General features: G+C 42.6%; 1 protein-coding gene and 1 non-coding gene across 2 annotated transcripts; both read left to right on the forward strand.

Annotated features, from left to right (window-relative positions):
* Window positions 1–1,016: 1,016 nt before the first annotated feature.
* On the forward strand, window positions 1,017–16,387 carry TSGA13 (testis specific 13). Its single transcript, XM_032869176.1, has 8 exons — window positions 1,017–1,116; window positions 2,268–2,438; window positions 4,923–5,001; window positions 7,229–7,300; window positions 8,364–8,570; window positions 13,017–13,156; window positions 13,959–14,086; window positions 15,998–16,387. The coding sequence occupies exons 2-8, from the start codon at window positions 2,416–2,418 to the stop codon at window positions 16,162–16,164; spliced, it is 816 nt and encodes a 271-aa protein (XP_032725067.1). The 5' UTR covers window positions 1,017–1,116; window positions 2,268–2,415; the 3' UTR covers window positions 16,165–16,387.
* Window positions 3,531–3,635, forward strand: LOC116879099. The gene has a single exon (XR_004384965.1). It is a non-coding gene; the product is annotated as a U6 spliceosomal RNA (small nuclear RNA).
* Window positions 16,388–16,407: the final 20 nt, after the last annotated feature.

Here is a 16,407-nt window from a genome sequence, read left to right on the forward strand (position 1 = left end):
GTTTCATCTCTTTTCTCCCTTTTTGTTAAATCTTATGTTCTAGGCATAAGCTATTTGCAGTTCCCCTACATAAACCATGCTTTGTTCTGTTATGTTTTTGCTTATTTGCTGCCTGTTTCTCAAATGCCCATTTTTCTCTTCTCTTCACGTGTTTCACTTGTACTCAGCTTTCTAGGCTCAGTTTAGCTGTTAGTCCCAAATGTCCCAGGGTTTAGTGTTCTTCTTCTTTGATCTGACAGCATCCCAAACTGATCTCTGATCTGGGCATTGCAATCTGTTGCATTGAACTCTTTTTTTGTCTCTCTTCCTGGCTAAATTGTGAGGTCCTTGAAGTCAAGGATTATGCCCGATCTGTGGTTGGTTCCCATTGCCTCAGATGGTGCTTAACATATCATAAACAGTCAGGAAATATACTAAAATAAACAAATACTGATTTTTGAATCCTAATACACAAAGCACTGTGGTGGGGGGGGGAGCAAATGCATGTAAAATTCACATATCACTTTCAAGATGTTTACTGCCTAGGAGGCAAACAGTATCTGCACAGAAGAAAAATACAGGTAGAACTATAGAGTTGTATGAGCGCCCGTGCATGTGTGTGCGCGCGCACACACACACACACACACACACACACACACACACACACAAAATAATGCCCGCAGGCTAGAATTTGGGATTGGATTGATCTGGGAAGTCTTCTCTGAAGAGGACAGACTTTAGTAGTAACATAAAGAAAGAAGAGGATTCAAATGAAGAGGTGGAGAGAGCCTTATAAGTATGGGGAATAAGAGAGACAGTTTGCTGTTTTTGAGGAATAGGGTAAAAACACTGGCTAAAGTAGAGGTTGATTAAAATATGGTGACAAGATTAAGGTGTGTATAGGGAAGTCATAGGTTAGAAAAACAAATTGGAACAGATGGGAGCAGATCTTGTTTAAGCATGTCTTTGTGCTGCCTCCAACACAGAACACCTCAGCATTCTAGATTGCTGACTCATCACAGATTCTATGTCTCCTCCAGAATCAAGAAAAGAATAAGACACTTTCAAAATGGAAAGTTTCAGTGCCGAGGAATCTCCCTTTCCTCAAGGAAATAGGGTTTCCTGATGTCCTTCAAGGTATTGTACACCAGATCTTTCCCTCTCTGTTTCAGATGTGGTTTTTGCGTTTCTGTGATTTTGTTTTTTCCACCCTGGGTTACAGAAGAGTAGCCCAAGATTTGTACCTCCCAGAAGTCATAAATAGATGGCTTCTATTTATTGTAGTTTCAATATACGTATGAATTGGACTCACTTCCAGTAAGCTAAAGGTGAGAAAAGGGTGAAAAGCTTATTAGTCTATTCCCCTTGAGGGAACTTTCAGAGGTTGATCTCAGTCTAGTCATAAACTCTAGACAACTGTCTTTAGGGTTTCTGTCTAGACAATTAAACTAGATATAAACCTTAAACAATCACTTATTGACACTGTGAACATGAACACAATCTTTCCTCCAAATCCATGGGCTTTATAGTGGCTTGGGCTGTTAGGCCTATCAAAGTTCTACTTAATTGCCAAGACCTCCATAATTCGATCCCATCCCACCTATATCCACTTTTATGTCTTGCTACTTTGAACAGCAATGACAAACACCTATCAGGTAAGTGACTTCACACACCTTCTCATAGGCCCATAGCTCAAGCTCCACACATCCTTTAGGAAATGTCCCTCCAAGCCTCACTGACCTTTTTTCTCTAAAAGGTGGCTTGCACATCATCAACTTTTAGCTTCCATTTTAAATTGTCTATATAAAAAAAAATGTAGCAATTCCCTGCCACCATCTCCCCATACCAACATATACACACACTTTCCCTAGCTTTCCAGACCTGACATATGGGAGCACGGTTGTATTGAAAGGGGAGATAAATGAAAGCATCATTGTTCTCCAATTTGCTCCCACGATTGACCCGTGAGTCAATTTTATTTCAGGTCTTAATGTAGGGAAATTTTACTGCTGTCTAAAGGAGTTAGAATATTATCTTTAAATCGTTTGGTTAGCTCTCTCCATTTTTACAGATGAGGAAATCAAGGCCCCAGGAGACGAAACGACTTACCTAATATATTAGCATGCATTTGTCATTCTTATTTCACATTTAGAGATCACTTCCTCTCCCCATCTCCACCCCTCCCACCCCACCATTTACCACCCAAGTTCTTGAGACACATCATCATGTCTTGTGCATTTTCTGTATTCACAACAGCACCTACGAGTCTTCTCTCGTTTCCCACTCAGGATCAAGAACGGGGCTGGGCACATGATGTGTCCGAAGGAAGGAATGGATTGAACTGAGCTCCTGCAGAACGTGGACTCTTTGGAGGCACTGAATTTGGTCTCTGGGTATATACTTGCCTCGGACTGGCCCACTGAGTGGTGAAAAGCAATGGACCAAAAGAGATATGCCAAGTGTGTAGTTTTGTTTACCTCACTAAGTTATAAATACCGTTTTATACAAACGTGACTTGTAGTCCAGATCTCTTTGAACAGGTCTAGTTCCAGAGTAGACTCTCATTAAAAATGTTCTAATTGACCAACTGCTCTCAGGTCAAAACCCAGATCTTGGTCTGTGTTTCATGCAGCAACTAAAGTAGCATTAGCAAAAGGAAAGCGCCAGACTGTCCTTGATGCTGCTGGATTAAAGGAACAGTTCTCCCCATGGCTCTATTAGAGCCTTAAATTGACCTTAAAAAAGAGCATCTGGGATCCTGTGTTGCCTTTGAAATAATAAAGAAGCATTTTGAGAAGTGCTCTAATAAAGATTATAGTGTATTATTATGAGATTGCTTAAGGTAGTAGGACACATCAAAAGGGTACCAACTTTAAGAAGTTAAGTGGGGATGAATTTATTTTGGTCTATTCACAATGTGTCACCTGCTCCACTTGAGACTATTTTTAAGACCTCTGGCCTGAGGTAGTGATGAAGTTGGTAGGCTGCAACAGATGGAAGTGATCCATGCTTGGATGGGACTTGATACTGGATTTGGGATGATTTGTACCATCCTACAGCAGTTGACCTGCCAACTACCTACATAGCTTGGTCATTTCTACTTTTCTTAGTTTGGTGCTTGCACTGCCACCCTCATTTTTTAGAGGAGTGAGGTGTACTTCAGGTTGTCCCAAGCTCCTACTTAATATAAGTTAGTTTAATACCCAAATAGGAACTATCTCCAAGGAGGAAACAGGCCATTTATTTTAATCATTAACCCAATCTTACTGATGAGCATCTTTCACTATGTTTAGGCACTAAATGGGTTTAGTAGAATTAGTGAGGGATCTAAAATAGTTTCTTACTAAATATTGCAATGTCTGTGTCCCTCTTTTCTCCAAAAGGAATTGGTATCTGGGTAGGGGATCAGAAAGTAAGAGAAAGAACAGAGTGTGAGGATATTTGCCATGGATGATTTTTACCAACTTAGTCCTAGATAGAGAAACCTAGATATGGTTAGGTACAGGATGGGAGCCAGTAATCCAAGCATGGTCATTAAGAATTGGAAATTTGTGCTCATGTCATCAGCACATATACTAAAAATGGAAATACAGAGAAGATTAGCATGGCCCCTGCATAAGGATGGCATGAAAATTTATGAAGTGTTCCATATTAAAAAAAAAAAGGAATTGGAAATTTGGTTGTGAACTCCCACTAATAATATCCCTTCTCATGGAATCAGTTACTGGCAAAGGTACAGTCATTTCCCTCCAGAGAAGAGTAGGCGGGTAGGCATTCAAAATAGTAGGTGGTCTTTAAGTGTATTAGGAAATTCTAGTTGCCCAAAAGAATGTCCTTAAGAAGTTCACCCAGAGCACTTCCTTAAGTTATCCAAAATCGCTACTTTAGAAGAATTCAACTTACCAGGTATCATCATGTCTCCAAGAGGTCACACTTGCTTAATTCTTCAAACAGAAGTTTTGTTTTCTCCCAGCATGCAGCTGGATAAAAAATCCTATTCTTTACTATACATACATATTCAATTAGTGATCACCCAAATTGGGCTCTTCTTCTTCTTTTTTTTTTTAAAATTTTAATTTTTTATTTCTTTTCAGCATAACAGTATTCATTGTTTTTGCACCACACCCAGTGCTCCATGCAATACGTGCCCTCCCTAATACCCACCACCTGGTTCCCCCAACCTCCCACCCCCGCCCCTTCAAAACCCTCAGGTTGTTTTTCAGAGTCCATAGTCTCTCATGGTTCACCTCCCCTTCCAATTTCCCTCAACTCCCTTCTCCTCTCCCCATGTCCTCCATGTTATTTGTTATGCTCCACAAATAAGTGAAACCATATGATCATTGACTCACTCTGCTTGACTTATTTCACTCAGCATAATCTCTTCCAGTCCCGTCCATGTTGCTATAAAAGTTGGGTATTCATCCTTTCTGATGGAGGCATAATACTCCATAGTGTATATGGACCACATCTTCCTTATCCATTCATCTGTTGAAGGGCATCTTGGTTCTTTCCACAGTTTGGCGACCGTGGCCATTGCTGCTATAAACATTGGGGTACAGATGGCCCTTTTTTTCACTACATCCGTATCTTTGGGATAAATACCCAGTAGTGCAATTGCAGGGTCATAGGGAAGCTCTATTTTTAACTTCTTGAGGAATCTCCACACTGTTCTCCAAAGTGGCTGTACCAACTTGCATTCCCACCAACAGTGTAAGAGGGTTCCCCTTTCTCCACATCCTCTCTAACACATGTTGTTTCCTGTCTTGCTAATTTTGGCCATTCTAACTGGTGTAAGGTGATATCTCAATGTGGTTTTAATTTGAATCTCCAAATTGGGCTCTTCTAAGTCAGGCTCCCAAACTCTGTCGACGGAGATTGAGAATGGGCCAAAGACCAGGCCTCAGAGTAAGAAAATACAATCGGATATTCTGCTTCTTTTTCAGGTTTCAACAAAGCAAATCAAGCCTTCCAAGAACCATCTCAGTTAAACTTGAGAAAGCAACAGTGGTTGATAATGATGAGGTAAGAAAGAGCATTAGAGGAAAGAGAGTACTTTATAAGTTGGGTTCACAAAACTTCCTGTTGAAAAGCAAAAAGGGGTTAATATTTATATAGAGAGCAAGGTTAATTTATCCTGATTTTATGAAAGGGAAAGAGATTTAGAAAAGAGACAGGGACATATCAGCAACAAATCAGAGCTAGAAGCCAGGGACCATAATCCTATCTTAGAAACCCAACTTGGCGGGGTGCCTGGGTGGCTCAGTGGGTTAAAGCCCCTGCCTTTGGCTCAGGTTGTGATCCCAGAGTCCTGGGATCGAGCCCCACATCGGGCTCTCTGCTCAATGGGGAGCCTGCTTCCCACTCTCCCTCTCTGCCTGCTTCTCTGCCTACTTGTGATTTCTGTCAAATAAATAAATAAAATCTTAAAAAAAAAAAAAAGAAAGAAACCCAACTTGGCTAGACTTTATGGCCACCTCTTGCTGCAAAACCCCGTTGGGTAGCTCAGTTGCTTCCCAAGATTTCTTCATATGCAAGTGAATTTTCCAGGCCAATTTTATTTTACCAGCCAGGATAGTGTAATTCAACATAAAACCAAAAACATATTCCACTTAGGACACTGTTGTGGGTTTGGTCAACCACTGTAGCCTAATTTGGAAACATTTAAGAGTAAAAGCATTTTCCCCAGAGACTTTCTCTCCCCTAAAATTAAAACAAACAAACAAACAAAAAACTATCAGAGCACCTGGGTAGCTCAGTAAGTTAAGTGTCTGACTCTCGATTTTTGTTTTATGGTCATGAGATTGAGCCCTGTGTGGGGCTCCATGATGTGGGTGGAGCCTGCTTAAGATTCTCTCTCTCTCCCTCTCCCTGAGCTCCTCCACCCTTCCCTTCTCAAAACAACAACAACAACAAAAAACAAAAACAAAAAAAAACAACACATACACACATACACACACAAACCCTACAAAAGAAAAATTTTCACATAGTTCCCTCAAAATTTTTCTGAGACTTCTATGATTCTAAATATATATATCATATCTGTGAAGCAGATTGTTTATAATGTATCTTTGCTTTAAACAAAGGGACTTCAGTTTTCCAAAAGGGTAATAAAATTAAATCTTTGCATCTTTGGATTTATCTCTTCCCATTGTTCCTCATGGAATGCATGGAGTGGCTCTGATAGTCTTCCTGGTCTCTCCCTCCACAGCCCCTGGTCATTGCCAGCCCCTGGCATTTTCCTCCAGGAGCATAACACCTCCCCTCATGGCACAGTTCTGTCCCATCCTTATTTCTTCCCTCTTTTCCATTCATGGTCATGCTTTCCTTACCTTTCAGCACATGTTCCCTTTCCTCTGCACCCCGTCTTACCATATCACCCCCTTGGGAGCATGGCAATCTTTGGAAATGCTAATCCAAATACAGGATTGTGCCTGCTCCTCTTTTTTTGATTTCTGATTATTCTAAGCCCAAAGTAACTCAGAGCTTTTCTCTCCTCGTGCCCTCATGCCTTTGACTTATCTCTAGGTGACCTATGGCTGAGCTAGAGGCCAGGCAGGGTCAGTGAAGGAGAGGCGGGAGGCCCAGAAACTGTACAACCAAGACATGACACTCTACCAGTCTGCCAATCACCAGCACGTCCACCAGTGGAAAAATGCCAAGTGGTAGACAGGAATATTTCTGGCATTCAGTTATTTTTTGGCAACATTTCCAGAAGAATCACATACTATAGAAACAAAAAAAACCAAAATGCACCATTGTTTCTCCCTTCTTCCGTGTGTCTGCTTCCATCTTCCATCTTGGCAGGCAGTGGTCCCTGGGGCTCCCTTCCACTACAACCTGAGGTTATTGCCCTTTTATAACTTGCTTTTCTCCCTAGAGGGTGTCCTCTGTGTTGATTTTTATCTGATTTCCTATAGAAATGGAAAGGGCAAAAGGATGAGGTGTGATGCCTTGGAGTGGTTTGTCCCCATCTGAACTTTGATGCTGCCCTTACCTACTCCCCCCCTCACAGCTTTACCTGACATCCATAAAGTGGGTCCACACGTCCACGGACAAGCTTTCCTGTGTGGATGCTTCAGAACATAGCTCTCCTTGCTGTGGCCTACATTCCAGAAATACGGGGTACAAATCCTGAAGCACATGTTTTCCTCACTTAATTCAAACGAGAGACCAGTTTTTAGTTAGATGCAGGTGAGTATTATTTAGGCTCTGTGCAACTTGAAACCGCTGTTTCAATTATTGTCTCTAGATTTGTGATCCCGTTGGGCCATCAAAATTTGTTCTGAAGAACCTTCAGCTTTACACGGTCCATCCAAATTTGGTAAGTGAAAAAGGATTCATCACCCCCCACAACAACCCTAACAGTAAGGTCCAGGCACGGTGCCACCAGCTTCTATGACTGCACAGTCTCCTGGCACAGGGAAGCAGACCTGTCTTAGGACACTATGCCAGCAGTAATGCTGAGTATATGGTGATGGTGAGGGACCAGGGAGGACCTGGGAAGAGGGTGGTCCCTGCAGCTGATTTTTTTTTTTAAATTGCACAAGCATGCACGTGCAGAGGTGGGATGGGAGTGGAGTGGCAGAGGGAAAGGGAGAGAGAGAATCCCAAGCAATCTCCCCACCTAGCGTGGAGCCCGATGCAGGGCTCGATCTCATGACCCTGAGATCATTGAGATCATGACCCAAGCCAAAATGAAGTGTCAGAGACCCAACCAACTGAGCCACCCAGGTGCCTAGCAGCTGATTTAACTTTAAGTTGAGAAAACATATTTCTAATCAGGAGGTATTTGATTCTCTACCTCTCCAGTCCTCTGCCTCCTCCCTACAGACAGAAAAGCAAATTTTGTGGGACAGCCCCTTCTCCCACCACATCTTAAATGACATGCTGTCTTTTGTGACTGCTTTTCCTTTACAAGGTTGTGCTTGTGGAGAAATGTTGGTGGGTGGGAAGATGCAGGTGGGGGCTGTGTTGGTCTCCCTGAACAAGGAAGGAGCTTTGGTGTATGGCAATTTCTCCGTTTGCCTCGGAGAGAGTTGCAGAGAAGACCATTTAGGTTTAACATGGAAACTTACCATTTGCCCCATTGGGTTCAGCCAGATGTGACACTTTTTCAGAAGAACTAAATCGTCTTGCTCCTTTTATGTGGAAACTTTTCCAATTCATTTCCTCATCCCTTAGACTATTTGTGGGGGGCTGCTCTGAGGGCAGAGAGGGACGGGTAGCTTCAGATATTTTCTGTAAAACACATTTCAGAGCAGATTTGTCCCACCCATGTGCAGCCTCTGTCCCTCCCCCACAGAGGCAGAAGACTAGCCAATTGATTGGTGAATCTTCTCTTGATCTAATCCCTTTGTCTCTCTGGAAACCTCTGTGTTACTCAGGCGAAGTACTATGAGCCTTTGAAGCCCACCGCCGTGCAGAAATTCCTGGCTCAAAATGGGAAAATCAGAAGCTTCATGTTGAAAGTAGCAGAGTATGATCAGGATAAGACCTTACTGATTATGACCAACAACCCACTTCCCTGCCCAATTGACCAGGAAGGAAAGGACAGGGCCCCAAAATACTTCTCCAAGGAGTTGCTGCTCAAGGTAATGGCACCTGGGGAAGGAACGCCAGGAACTGGGAGCTAGCTTGAAGAAGGGAGTTAAATTAACATGGAAGATGGTACTCAGGAGCCAGCTTCTTCCTTCTTATTCCTTGCTATGTACCACACACACACACACACACACACACACACACACACACACGCCTGGAGAGCCTGGGAAAGACTCAGAACTACACAAGCTTGTGTCATTGTGCAATGTCATTGCATTGTCCTAATTAGAAATGGTTCCTCCTTGGCCAAAGACATTTAGTTTGTAATTAACCAAAGGTAAAACAGCCACTGGCTTTCCAGTTGAGTATAAAGCAGTAGAAGATAAATCAGGAAATGGCGAATAAGGAACAGAAATAACTAAATGGGAAATGAGTAAAGGGCTATGCTTTACACTCATTGCTTTCAGGTATCAGAAGAAATGGATAGGAACAGGGCAAAGAATTCACTATCATGGCAGCCAGACATTTGGGACTCTGTTCTACACCACAGAAGTTCATGTTCAATCCAGTAAACAATTGCTAAACGTAAACTAAACAAAGAACTAAAATATAAAGATGCTTTCAGAATATATTCTATCTGGAAGGAACTTGGAGCCTAGCAGGAGACACTGATCAATACATGAGAAATATAAAAGTTATTATTAATATACCATGATATATAGATAATAGAATATGCGAGATATAGCACTAATGTAGAGTACAGCTCTGTGTCTTTGTTGGGGGGAAGGGAGTAATCAGGGAGGTTTTACAGAGGAGATGCCCCCTGACAAAAGAAAGGGAGAATATCCCCATCAGAAGGAAAGGCAGAGGCACGAAGACCCAAGAAAGTGAGGTGCATTTATGGAAATGTGAAAGAGTAAATGGGGGACATAAAAGGTATAATCAAATTGGCACTTTAGAAAGACTGTTTTTGGAGGTTGAGAGAAAGATGTGTTCACTGTGGAAGGGATACAAATTAGAAAGATCAGTTGTGATGTTACTACAACAGTCAAGGTGAGAGACGCTGAAGAATTGAAGTAAATCAATAGCAGAGGAAGTGAAGAAAATTAATTTAAAAGATATGTAGGAATCAGGATCTAAAAACAGATCTTGACAGCCTTGAGAGCAGGCCTAATACAACAAGAAGAAATTGAATGAAGTAAGTGAAAGTGCAGACAAAAGAAGCTAATTATCACAGAATTTACCCAAGACAGACCCTTGTGATACAATGTGGTGAATTTGAGGTTTGTGTTTCCTTAGTTCCTGGATGAATGGCAGTAAAAGCTTCCTCTCCAAAAGGAGGGTAAATTGCCAATATGCAATGATACATGCTGAATGTGAGTTCGTTAATGAATTCATTGCCTATGGTGTCTTGGGGCTCAGAATTTGTGTCCTTTGAGCATCAACTCAGTGGTGCATTCTCAGTGGTTGTGGGTAATGTACACCGAGAGAGGAATGCATGCCAGCCCAGGATTGTCCTACTCCAGGTAGAAAAGGAACTACAAGACTATCATGTAGCTCGAAGTAAGAAGAGCTTTCTGCCAACAGTTGGCACTTTCTGAGCCTTCCAGATCACATGCAGGACCTGATCATATCCATGGGCAAATTGTGCTACAGAGTTAAGGCACTGATTGTCAAGGACTGACTCCATGGTAATTCCACAGGCTCTCCGGAACAAGTCCAAGAAGAAGGCAAATATCTAGAATGCTTCTTTCATATTCATGCTGCAACATCCCTTTCCCTTGTTAGACAAATGTGACAGCCTTTAGCGAGCCTAAGATCATATACAAAAGAAGCATTCTTTTGCTATGCCCAAGCACGTGTATAAGAAAAGGGTGAGTTCCAGAAGGCAAATCGAAGAATGGAGCAGGTATGTCTGTCACAAGGATGGCTTTCCTCACAGCCCCTTCTAAGAGAAATGGCCCTACCACCATTCATGAAGAAAAGGATGCCCTTGTACAGCCAGCTGGGACCTGAGGAGGACACCAGACCCAGGGAAGCACAATTCATAAGCTGATTGCTGGTGCAGAGTGGTATCCCCAAGTGAAAACAAACAAACAACCACCCCAAGACCAACAATCAAACCGACACCAAAGCCCACCAACCTATCAACAACCAAAAATCCCTCAGACTGATCAGATTCCTGCTTCCAGGCATCTGAGTTGGGAAAGGGGAAGATGAAGGCAGTGGGAATGAAAAGCTGAACGGATAGGTAGAGAGAAGCCATTAAAGAAAAAAAAAAAAAACCAGGAGGAAGAGGAGTGTGTTGGGACCATGAAAGTAGAGGAGGGACAGGATAAAGTTCTAGGGAAGTAGAAATGAATAAGTGGAAGCTATGGGGAGAAGGAGGATACAGAATAAAGGGAGGGAGCGAACATGGTAGAGAGAGAAGGAAGCAGACAGGACAAAAGTAGGAGACAAGTTAATGACAGAGGGCAGAGACGAGATACACCAACTCATGCCGTGGTTGTCCTTAGCTAGTGTCGTCCTGGATTCCAAATACTTTTCCTCTCCTGTTTTTCTGCCATGAGGTCCAGCTCTGGTAACGATTCTGTTCTTTTTGTGGCCAGATTGTTAGCTAAGTCTTAGATCCTAGGCCCATCAGCTCTTAGAGTAAAACCTCTATTTGTTAAAGTAACTTAGACAGAAGTTCCTCAAAACTGGAAGAGCTTAAAGAGAAGGAGTACGGAATTTAAAAGACATGGTTCAATAAGAAGTATTTTTTTTTTTTAAAGAGGCTTTAAAATTCTGGGGGAAGCAGCTCAGTGCGTGTCATTTAATCAGTCTGGTCATTCATTTATTCTTTCATTGACTTGGCAAGTGTTTATTGAGCACCTACTCTGTGCCGGGCACTGTCATGGGCGGTAGGGGTGAGTACGCCAAAGTCTGGCTGAGTGAAGTTTAATTCCAGGGAGGCAGACAGACCAGAAGCAAGCCAACAATCACACACATACTGTGGAATGTGCTAAGTGCCATGACAAAGCAAGATAAGGGAATGGAGCACGATGGGTGTGAGGGGCAATTCTAGATAGTGTAGTTAGACGAGACTCTCAGAAGAGGTGATGACATTGGAATAGAGACTTTAGCAGGGTGATGGGATGTGTCCTGCTGTTAGTAGCATGTTGTTTTCATTTCAGATTGCCACACATTAGGAAGAATCTAAACAGAAGCTTTCTCAAGTGAGTTACAGGAAAAATCAGGAGAAGAGGGAACCGAAAGCCAGATCACATGAAGAAAAGTTCAAAATAGGGGCAATGTTGAGCCTAAGAGAGGAGAAGGAGCTTAGGAGGAATGTGATGGATCTCTTCAAATTCTTTAAGGACCCTGCAGAAGAGACCCTAGATTTGTTCTGTTTGGGCTACACGGTAGAAGGTGAGGGTGTGGGCAGCCAACAGCTGAGCAAAGAGGAAATGGGTTGAGTCTTTTGGTACAGGAAGACTGGCCACTTGATAGTGATACTGTAGAGGGGATAAGAGGGTCAGATGAATGGTTAGACTGGATGACCTTTAAGATCTTTTCTTAAAGTCTTTGATTCTATGACCTTTAGTAATGGTGAAATGATTACCTCACAAAACATCCCATTTCATGACCTTTTCACTGCAGACAGAGAATAGAATGTGAATGAGGCAGTCATCTTTGAGAAAGGAAGGTAGAGTCCTATGGATTTCTTTCCCAATGTATTACCAAATGCTTGGTTTCCTAAGTGATTCACTAACTGAATCCTTCTCAAAACTGGGTAAAGTCCTCTGCCATTCACTTCCAAGGGCCACTGGGCAAGTCCAGCCAATGACTCAAGACCCTGATCAAGCTTTGGACGTGTCATCTGGCAACAAAACAAATGGGTACAGTAGTTTCCACCCCCACCTCTTATCTACAGTTTCTGTGGTTTCAGTTATCCACAGTCAACCCGGGGCCAGAAGCAGCTGTTCCTCCTTCAGCAGTAGCCTAACGCTGTCACCATGCCTATGTCGCTCACCTCCCTGGATCTCATCATGTAGGCACATGTTATCATCTCACATCATCACAAGAAGGAAAGGGGTCAGTGTAGTATATTATTTTGAGTGAGAAAGAGACCACATTCACCCAACTTTTAATACAATATCATTATTCTATTTTATTGGTTATTATTAGTAATCTCTTACTGTGCCTAATTTAGAAGTTAAACTTTATCATAGGTATGTACATATAGGAAAAATATAGTGTGTCTGGAGAGCTCGGTACTATTTATGATTTCAGGCATCCCCTGGGGGTGTTAGAATGTATCTTCTGTGGACAAGAGGGGGCTACTGTAGTACCCCACTCAGGGAACTGCCTCCTTTTCTTTTGGTTTCAGTCCCCACTTCCCTCTCTGGCAGGTTTTTTTGCATCATTTTAGAGGAATTAAAGCTGAGTCCAGGAAATCAGTCCAGTCTCAAGGGCTCAGCTTACTCCATCACTTACTCTTCTTTCCTCTGCTGCAGGAAGGTCATCGGCACAAGCCTGCTGAGAACTTCTGCCTACCCTTGATGTCTGAGGAAAAAAAGTTACGATCTGGGCTGAAACCACCCTTTTCTATGACCCTGTCAGAGGATCCTACATCCAAGCGAGAACAGTGGTTTAGGTGCAGTCCCAGCTCTTGTACTCATTTTCTTCCCTATCGTTTCCTTATTCATGTTACTATCTTTTTAATGAAAGCTTTTCGATTGTAGGAAATATATAGAACTGCATAATAATAAGATAGCTTTCCTACATGACCCCCAACCTCATTTATATCCTAATGAAAAGAGACAGTAATGCAAAACTAAGGTTTTTCATTGAGAATGATTTTCAAGAGTGAAAAGAAGTACTCAAAGATCTATGAGAGGAAACAGAACAGTATTTTCCCCCAGTGCATGTAAAGAGCTGTGGCTTAGGAACAATATGCTATGAGATTTCTTTTGAAACCAGGTACAGGAGCAACCCACATTTAATTTGGGGAGGAGAGAAGAGATTTTATTTTTACTTTTTAAATATTTTGAATTTTTATTTTTAAAAGATTTTATTTATTTATTTGACAGAGAGAGCCAGAGAGCACAAGCGGGGTCGGGTGGGGAATGGCAGAAGGAGAGGGAGAAGCAGGCTCCCTGCTGAGCAGAGAGCCCAACATGGGGCTGGATCCCAGGACCCTGGGATCATGACCTGAGCCTAAGGCAGATGCTTAACTGACTGAGCCACCCAGGCAACCAAGAAGAGATTTTAGAGTTCCTTCACAGATTTACAATGCTGGGTTCTACAAGCATCCCTCCCATTGAGCAATACTCCCACTCCATACCAATGAGCATTCTCTAGTGACTGTCCTTTCTTCTCTCCTAGAATTGGAATGTAGTGAGTGCTTCCATTAATGTCCTGCCCTAGGATCTATTAAATGAGCTTTCTTTCTTAAGGTTTTCCACCGACCATGATTTCAAGAGCGAAGGGAAGTATTTAAAGGTCTATGCTTTGAGGAAACGGAAACAAATGTATCCCCAGCTCAACTTTTCTTCAGTCTGCAAAAGAGATATGAGGAAAGATGGTAAGCTTCTTTCTTTTAAAGCAAAGGTTTATAGATCTGAGATGTGGGCAGGAGGCACAACCTTTTGGGGACAAGAGATAAGGGCAAATCAACCTCTCTCTTGGAAGTTCTAGAAACTATTTTTCCTTGTAGCATAGATGCTAAGAATTGTTAAGAGGCCTGAGTGATACTAGGCTTTGGACCCCGTTAAACTCTCAAATTTCTTTTTTTTTTTAAACTCTCAAATTTCAAGAAAGCTCTAGCCTAGTGTTTCCCCAACTACATCACCTACCACTTTGATAGTTTTAGCCATATTGGTGTATTATTTGCCCTGTTACTTAGTGTTTTTCTTTAAAAGGTTTTTTTTGTTGTTGTTGTTCCATTCTTAATACTGTATCATACGATCTAATAGTTACGTTTTTTCCTGACATAAATTTAGTCGAATTTGTAATAATTAAAATTTAAAATATTTATCTATGTATCACCTAAAACCACCTTGTATTTTGCACATCACACTTTGTGGAAAACTATTCTAGAAGGACCAAAGGATAAGGCTGAGGTTCATCAGTTTCTTTGGGGTTGGGGCGGATATGGCATGGAAGGGGTTTGTGATAAGGTTTTACAGAAGAGAATGCAATGAAAATGCTCCTTACACATTATCATTCATTTAACATTTATGGGGCAACTGTAAGTGTTGAACACTTATCAAGCTCCAAGACTGTTTCCCCCCCCCAGTTCTATAATAATAAGTAGGGATGTTTATTTCCTTCAGGGGAAATTCCACCCCTCCACCACGGTAAGGTTTGAGCTTTATAAGCAAGGTATGATGAACATAACAGTTAATAGCACATTAAGTAAAGCTGGAGTTACATCTTAAATGATACTGTATGTAGGATATCAGCAGTTTGGTTTAAGTCAATACTGGGGGAAATAATTTCTCTGGAATCTAGAATCTAATCTAGATTAGAATTTCTCTTTCTCAAGGGCATGAATCTTTAAGGATCTACCCAATTTACATTTCTAAATAGAACACATCATATCTCTGTCTATAGCAATTAGTAGATCTCTGGTGACTTTACAGTTTCCCCCAAGAAAAGTGAGTATCCTACTCCCTTAGCATCCAAAAGGCCCCTTGTGGTACTTTCCCTAAACAAAGACAATGGGGCTATGAAGTTGAAACAATGTCTCCACTTCAGGCAAAAGAGACTGCTAGCCAACCCTCCTTCTGCCAATAGCCAGTCTCCTTCCCAGTTTGCCGGGCATCTAAATAAAGAAAGATTAGGTAGAGAATGGTTTGGATGGGGGCCATAATTGGTTGGGGGGTGATTAGGAGGCCATCCAAGAGATAGATGATAGGAACCGAATTAAGGTGATAGCAGTAGGAATAAGGAAACAGATTCACAGTGTATTTACAAGACATAATGCATCAAAGAAGTGCAGAGGGATGGAAGCAAGAAGAGCCCAGACTGGAAACTTCCAAGAACAGGCAGAGGTTGAAAGAGAATCTGGATAAAGTGAGGACCCTGAAGCCAAAGGTAGAAACAGTTTCTTAGGTACATGCTCAGACAGGAGGACGGAAAACCACCTACATTTTAGGAAAAGGCTAAGAGGAATATGAATGAATGTACCAGTGAGTACACCTTACTGAGTTGTCTAAGTATTCACATGGTTGCAGGTGGGATCATTTCAAATGGGTGGGATGAAACAGGGAAGTCTCCAAACTGGCAGTATTTTAAACAGGGTTTTGATGAAGGGAAGGAATCCAGAACTATAAAGAAGGTTGGGCATGGTAGTCCATGGTCCAAAATTTACCCTCTTGCTAAGAGTAAAGTTTCCTGGTCTCTCCAAGTGGGTCTCCTTCCTGCCTCACATTGAGTGTCCTAAATCTTCTGTAAATCCACATTCACCAAGGCGCCCTGTGCTTTGTTGCAGTCGCCAAGTCAGGGAGTGACCCGCCGACTTCCAAGATGATTTGGGAACCACTAACACTTTCTTCGCTCCTGGAAGAGAAACCCATCAGAACTGTGCCAGGGGGGAGCATGTTCCGCAACGGAAGGGCCCAGCAGTGGGTTATCAAAAACGCCACTGTCGTCAAATGAAAACAAACCCTCCGGGCCTCCCGCCTCGGTCTCCAGAGACTAAGGGGACTGCAGAAGTCACCTCCCAGGGCGTGCAAACCTAATAAAGTCGCATTCTGCCCGCTCCGGGCCAGGGCCAGCCCCCAGCTCCAACCTGTCGCTGCTGGGGCCCGGACGCAGCCCAGGGGCCCCAGCCCCTGGCCCCGCCTCCGCCCGGCTGGGGGAGGAGGAGAGGGCGTGGCCGCGTCCCCAGGGGACCAGAGC

This window comes from Lontra canadensis, unplaced genomic scaffold (assembly GCF_010015895.1).
Source record: "Lontra canadensis isolate GAN:19392208 unplaced genomic scaffold, GSC_riverotter_1.0 scaffold2, whole genome shotgun sequence".
Classification (NCBI taxonomy): Eukaryota; Metazoa; Chordata; class Mammalia; order Carnivora; family Mustelidae; genus Lontra; species Lontra canadensis.